The 7,201-nt window shown below is 50.8% G+C and overlaps 1 protein-coding gene across 1 annotated transcript; it reads left to right on the plus strand.

The window, feature by feature from the left end:
- Positions 1–432: 432 nt before the first annotated feature.
- Positions 433–1,128, plus strand: LOC142588603 (uncharacterized). The gene has a single exon (XM_075700437.1). It carries the CDS (start codon positions 433–435, stop codon positions 1,126–1,128), a length of 696 nt encoding a protein of 231 aa, XP_075556552.1.
- Positions 1,129–7,201: the final 6,073 nt, after the last annotated feature.

Below are 7,201 nucleotides of genomic sequence, written 5' to 3' on the forward strand. Positions count from 1 at the left end.
CGCCGTAATTAAATCGCAGTGTTTATCGATGTTGTCGAGACCAAAGCTCTTGTCGACACAGGAGCTGCCGTTCTGGTGATAAGTGAACCACTGTGCCACAAACTAAAGAAAGAGACGATACGGGTTCCTGATCGGTCATTACGGAGGGCGAGCTCGTAGCACGTAAGCTTTTGGCCACGTGCACCCCCCATGTTTTGATAGAAAACGTGCCGTATGTCCGAGTATGTGCGCCCTGTCCGTTCTCTTCTCTTGTGTGTGTTGTGACAGAATGACGACACAGCCACGCCCCCTGTCTGTACCTAGATAAACAGCGTGCGTTTGGGAATAAAGCCATTCCTATTCCTGCTATCTGAGTAGCGTCTGTATGCATGCTACAAGTGGCGACGAGGATTGGATCGTAAACATAGGCCGAGATAGCGCAGGACAAGAAGGATGGCGAAGTTCTTGGATTTCGAGCCTTTCGTCGATGATGGCGAAGAAGATTTCATCTCTTATGTTGAAAGATTTGACCACTACGGGAAAGTGACCCAAAACAAGAATGACAGCCTGAAGAAGTCTGCCTTTATAACGGCCATTGGTAAACGCCCCTACAAAACGCTGAAGGACCTGTTGCTACCAGCGAAGCCAGAAGACAAATCATTCAATGAAATTGTCGCAGTCCTGAAGGAACACTACTCTCCGGGAAGCAAAGTTATCGCCGAAAGGTTCAAGTTTAATCGCCGCTACCAGATGGAACGTCAGACAATTTCTGTATTTGCCGTGGAACTACGCCATATGGCAGCAAGATGCGATTTTGGGCCGTTTCTGGACGATGCTCTTCGAGACAGGTTCGTGGCTGGCCTCAGCGAAGCTTCGATTCAAGACAGCCTTCTGAAGAAAAAGGAGCTAAGCTTCGAAACTGCGTATGACCTAGCCAGAAGCGCGGAACTGGCTGCGAAAGAATCCAAAGGCTTCCGCCAAACCTCTGACAAGACTTTTCTCGACGAAGGCGTCCACGTCATTCAGAAGAGTCAACAAAGACAAAAGGCAAGGACTTCGGCGGGTCTGGCAGCCGGTAACTCTTGTTACCAATGTCCGGAGCAACACGATGCGGGAGACGGTCCATATCGAAAGGCAAGGTGTCCTTAATGCAAAATGACCGGTCATCTTGCTCGGGCATGCAAGAAAAAAAAACGAGAAGTGCACCCTGACTCTCAAAAACTGTTGACGCTTGACACGCACATCGGCTTATTTCAGTGCCTCCGCATGCCATACGGAATTTCCAGTGCGCCAGGCATATTCCAGCCGCTGGTGGATCAAGTATTAAAAGGCGTGAAGGGCATTGCCTGCTCTCTCGATGATGTCCATCACGGGTGCGCCCGAAATGGAATGTTTCCAACGCGTTGAAGCAGTCCTTGCTCCGTTTCGGGAGCATGGCGTTCGGCTCAAGCAAGAGCAATGTAAGTTTTTCAAATACTCTGTCACCTATCTGGGGCATATTATTAGCGCAAGTGGAATTAAGCCGCGCACGGAAAAGGTTGAAGCTGTTAGGAATGCGCCAGCTCCAAGGAATGAATCGGAACTAAGAGCGTACCTTGGCATGCTATCTTTTTACTCCAAGTTCATCCCCAACATGTCCACACAGCTGAAACCCCTATATCAATTACTGAAGGGAACTCGCCAGTGGCAATCGCCCAAAGATGCTGAAGAGTGTTTCCAGAGAAGCAAGCGTTGGCTGACGAGTGACAGTGTCCTAACCTTCTACAATCCGGAGAAGTCAATAGGCCTTGTAGCAGACGCGTCTGCATACGGATTGGGGGCGGTGCTCTTCCATGAAATCGACGGAAATGAAAAACCGATAGCCTACGCTTCGCGAACACTCAGTAGAGCAGAGACTGGGTACTCCCAAATAGAAGAAGCGCTTGCCGTGGTGTTCTCTATCAAATGATTTCATAAATATATTTATGGACGAGAGCTCACTATATACTCTGATCACCTGCCATTAAATGGCTTACTCGGACACAACAAGCCCATTCCAGCACTATCGGCTGGCCAAATGCAGCGCTGTATGCTGCTACTTGCGGCCTACCGTTACAAATGGGTATATAGGAAAGGGAAGGCTCTCGCTAATGCAGACGCATTATCGCGGCTTCGACTAAAGAACGAAGCTAACGTCAGTGACTACGTACAGCTTTTCTCGGCAACAGACAAGCTGCCTGTATCAGCTGAAGATATTCGGATAGCAACAAAGAAGGACGCAGTCCTATCGAAGGTCCACTTCACATTAAATGGATGGCCAGCAAAAGTTGCCGATGAAAATTTAGCACCGTACTTTACTAGACGCCATGAACTATCGTTGGATAGAGACTGCGTGACCTGGGGCAATCGCGTAATGGTGCCACGTGCGTTTGTTACGCCGGTTTTAAAATTGCTGCACGAAGGACATCCAGGTGCGACTAGAATGAAAATGCTTGCGAGGAGCCATGTGTATTGGCCTCGGCAAACTTCGGACATAGAAGACACTGTCCAGAGCTGTGCAGTCTGTCAATTTAGGCAAAACACGCCGTCCCAGGTAGACTTCACTCCTTGGGCCCGTGCAGGCAAAAGATGGGAAAGAGTGCACTTGGACTTCGCTTTTGCAAACTCATGCTGGTTACTAGTCCTGATAGATGCCTATTCCAAATGCGCAGAAGTTGTGTGCATGAAAACTACAGCGGAAGCAACTGTGCAAGAGCTGCGAAGAATATTTGCGAGCTTTGGTCTACCGGAAATGGTCGTCACAGACAATGGACCGCAATTCTCGTCTGCTCAGTTCTCTACATTCCTTGCCTCCAATGGCATACGCCACCTCACTTCTCCGCCTTATCATCCTGCTTCGAATGGGGTGGCGGAACTACTTGTGCAAACCGTCAAGAAAAGCCTACTAAAGCAACTTGGAGAACACAAAAAGCATGGCAAATCTATGCAGCATTCTGTCGATCAGTTTTTATTTTCGTACAGGAACACGCCCTGCGCATCGACAGGGATTACGCTCGCTCAGTTGTTTATAGACGTGGGCCCCCAGAACACGTCTCAGCCTCCTGCACCCGGTACTGAGTAACCGGTTGAAAAACGAATCGCGCCAGCCCACTTTTGTCCGCTCAAGGTCAACGTGGCGCGAGTTCACAGCAGGTGACGAGGTGCGAGTGAAAGGAACTCGTCCGGGCGACCCTCTTTGGTTAGCAGGCACGATCACGCGCCGTATTAGTGCTGTCACGTATACAGTGCGGGTGAATAACGAAGAACGTTTTGTGCATGCTGACCATTTCGTTTATGCTAAGCGCCCGGATTGCCAGCCAGCCAGAAGCTCGCATTCAGTCCTACAACTTCCGGGACGGCTCGATCAAGCAGACCACATGGCGGCCCGAGAAATGACAGCCCTTCCAGACGGTCCACAGGGCGAAAATCAGACACTGCAAAACCAATCTTCACATGAGCCCCCAGCATCGGGGCGCCTTGAAGATCACCAGCCGATGTCCGGCCCCGAGACCTCGGAGCAGGTTCCAGTGCAGTCTACTCCTGAAACCTTAAGGCGTAGTACACGAACACGCAAGCAACCAGATAGATGGGGATACAATTAAAAAGAAAATAAAGCTGGCAGAAGTGTTGTGACAGAATGACGTCACGGCCACGCCTCCTGTTTTTACCTAGATAAACAGCGCGCGTTTGGGAATAAAGCCATTCCTATTCCTGCTATCTGAGTAGCCTCTGTATGCATGCTACAACAGGGTGTGTCCGTTTCTTTGGCATCTTTATATTTTACAATGCACAGCTACTAACTAGCCGAACAAGATGTGCTTTTAAGTCATCGAATTCGTCGTCCTCTGGCGTGCTTCGAGTGATGTTATCTGGGCTGGGGCTACCCTTCCGGACACGATCCTGTAGTCGACTGCGCTCGTGGACAACTGACCCTGTATCCGTTCCGTATGATAACCACAGACTCTACGTGCCCGTCTCTTAAAATGGTTGTCTCTGGGGAAGCTTGAGCTGTGGCTACAGCGTGCGCACGCTGATATCCACAGAGTGATTCATGTCCTGTAGTCCATACTATTTCAATGTCCGCGAATCGGGAGGCTTGTTTGAGGAGTTGGTGAGTGATTGAAGACATTCTGCCTCTCGCGTAGATGCGGCAAGGTGCCTGGGAGTCAGTAATAATTGTGACGTACACGTTGTTAATACTAGAGGTGATGGCCAAAGCGATGGCTGTCTCCTCCGGTACGAGGGCGCTCCGTCGTCGAGACGACCGCGTGAAAGTTATGGTCGACAACGCTGACCGTTATGGCTGGTTTTTTTGAGCTGCTGCGTGACATCTGTGTATAGTGTAGTGTGAAGACTGCCGTATTTTGTCTGTAGAGTCATTGCGCGAGCTTGGTGAGCACCGGCTTGATGTTCCGTGTGCATGCTTCAGGAGATAGCGGCTACCTTGATGTGCTCCCGGAAGTTCGGGGCCAGATGTATTGCTTGTTCGTGGCCTTTCCCGTGTATGGGGTAGCCTAGACGCGCTAGGATTGTTTTTCCTGTTGGTGTGAGGGCTAGGCGTTCTCGTTGGCTTGTGAGGTGGGCGTCTGTAATTTCTCTTGTATTATGGGCTCCCAGTGCTTCAAGTTTGAGTGCCACTGTTCCAAGCGCATGACTGAACGCTTCAATCGTGCCCTTGCCGACGTGCTGGCGATGTGCGTGTCCTATGATCACACGAATTGGGACCGGGTACCTGCATTCATAACCTACGCGTATAACTGTGCCACCCAAGCTACGACTGGTTTCTCACCTTTCTTTCTCCTTTATGCACGTGAACCCTCATACTGAATAGACGCAATTCTGCCATACCGACCTGACGTTGCTGAAGCGAAACCTATTTCTGAAGTGGCTGCTTATGCAGAAGAATGGCGTCGGCTCGCTCGTTCGTTTACGACGCAGGACCTGTGTGGTCAAAAATCTCGCCATGACTCCTCGGCATCTACTGTCCACTATTACCTCAGAACGTTCGTTTGGCTATGGTTTTTCTCCAGCAGTGTCGGCCTTTCTGCCAAGCTCTTGTCTAAATACCACAGTCCTTACAGAGTCCTAGAGCAAACGTCGCTTGTGAACTATGCAACCAAGCCGGTACAGCTAGCTCCCGACAATCGTTTCCGAGGGCGCAAAACAGTTCATGTCGCACGGCTTAAACGCTGCTGCGACCCGCCTGAGCTGACTTCTGCCTAGGTAGACAGGTTGCCTCCTTTCTACTCGGGGAATGTTGTACCGGAGCACCTCAGCACCAGTCATGCGCCAGCACAGAGAAAGAAGTTGACGTTCATGTGTGTCACATTCTGCCGGTTTTTCGGGCTGTGGCTGCCTTGTGTTAGTGGCCCTTTGCCAGACGCCAGGCCCACGTTGCTGAGGCGCGCACGCCTGTTACATTTGGTGGACGTGCATGGTATGCCCTTTCTTCGTCCTGTAGCTCCGCAGCCGTACTTTACCAACTCCTGCTGCAATGACCGAGGACGCCACTATCTCTCAAGCCGAACCCACCCCCGCGTCTGCCATGGGTGCTTGTCTGGTTCGTCAGCGTCAACCTCCTACATTCACATACATGATATCAGCACTCCTCGATCGGGCACAGGCCGCTGCCCTTCGCCGCGTGCTGTTTTTCCACAAGGATGCATTTGACTTTGGTGGCCACACGGCGTTCCACACTTCCGTCGTCACGCGTAGCATCCATACCGGTGATGCGCGTCCCATTCACCGAAGGCCTTACCGTGGCTAAGCTCTGGAGCGTGTTTTCTTACAACAGGAAGTGCATAAAATGCATAGTAAAGGCATAATTGAGCCCTCGCGCAGTCCTTGGGCCACGCCCTTCGTACTTGCGAAAAAGAAGGACAATACCTGGAGACTCTGTGTCGATTAACGCCATCTCAACTCGATTACCTGTGACACTCCATTAACTCGAGTACGCTGTGACAGCAGCACTTCCCAACAGCTGTGCTACAGATTTAGCCAATTTCATCTTCCCGATGCCATCCTGTGCCACGGTGGCCCTCGTCAGCTAACCACTGGCCATGGCCGCTGCTTGTTGTCTAAGTAGTGCACGACGTTCTTCGTTACTGCTCGACCAATCAAGTTGCCCATTGCATACCATATACAGACAAACATCCTTACTGAACGCATCCACTGTGCCCACACAGTAATGCATGCTAGCTACGTGACTGAGGACCATCGAAACTGGGACATTAAGCTGCCTTTTCCAGCTGTCGACTACAGCTCTTTCTGTCACAACACAGCTAGTTACTCGCCTTTTTGTCTAATGTTTGGCTACGGGCTACTTCCAATAGACACCATACTCGATACTCACAAAGACTCATTGCCAATGCTGGTGATGTTCTTGAAGGCGTTGACATCGCCAGTCAGGTTGCGCGTGATGGCTTATCGGCTTTACAGGTTAAACAAAAAATTGATCACCATTACACCATTGTGAAGAGGGATGCGAACGAAGCTCGCGATGCGCGGCTCTTCGTTGTCGTAATACCTCAGCGTCACGCTGCCTCCTGGTTACGTCGGCACGCCGACGACAAACTTTCTCGAGCGAGTTCTCAGGGCGTTCATCAAACTGTGCCTGTTTTTGGACGCGCCCGCACCCGCTGCCGTTCCTTCAATGCAGCTTGCTCTTCTGCAGAACAAACTAAACGCAGCCTCCCCCTTTGACTGCCGTGCCCGAACTGGCGGGAAACGGTGGGGGCGCGAGACGAGCGAACAAGTCATCACACGCTTTCCCTCCTCTGGAGGGAGGGGACACGTGTGATTGGCTAGCGCCTTGAGCTGCGTCTACTTCTTCAGGTATATAATACCCCGCTTTAAAGGGAGCTTATGCTGAACCGACAGTGGCTGAATGGGTAACATGGTGGTCTCGCAACCTGAAGCAATTTTTATTTTAACGCGGCTTCAGTTTTTTCGTACAGTGACACCGAAGCCGACACGATTGAGGCATTACAAGCTTAGCTTGAAAATATCTTTATGACCGCCTGCACCGGAACGTGAACGTCCCTCCAAGATCGCTCGTCTTGTCGTGGCCATTACGTCGCGGTGGCTTATGCAAAAACTCATCTCACGTTATGTTGGCCCCTACCGCGCCATAAGCGTATAACCTAATGTGACCTATAATATCACTCCGCTAAACCATAAGTCAGCATCTGCAAAAGTCACGAGT

The sequence above is a fragment of the Dermacentor variabilis genome, chromosome 7 (assembly GCF_050947875.1).
Source record: "Dermacentor variabilis isolate Ectoservices chromosome 7, ASM5094787v1, whole genome shotgun sequence".
Lineage (NCBI taxonomy): Eukaryota > Metazoa > Arthropoda > Arachnida > Ixodida > Ixodidae > Dermacentor > Dermacentor variabilis.

What these genes read in the sequence shown, in the direction of transcription:
- LOC142588603 (XM_075700437.1), top strand. Translation starts at nt 433, where the DNA reads ATGGCGAAGTTCTTGGATTTCGAGCCTTTCGTCGATGATGGCGAAGAA.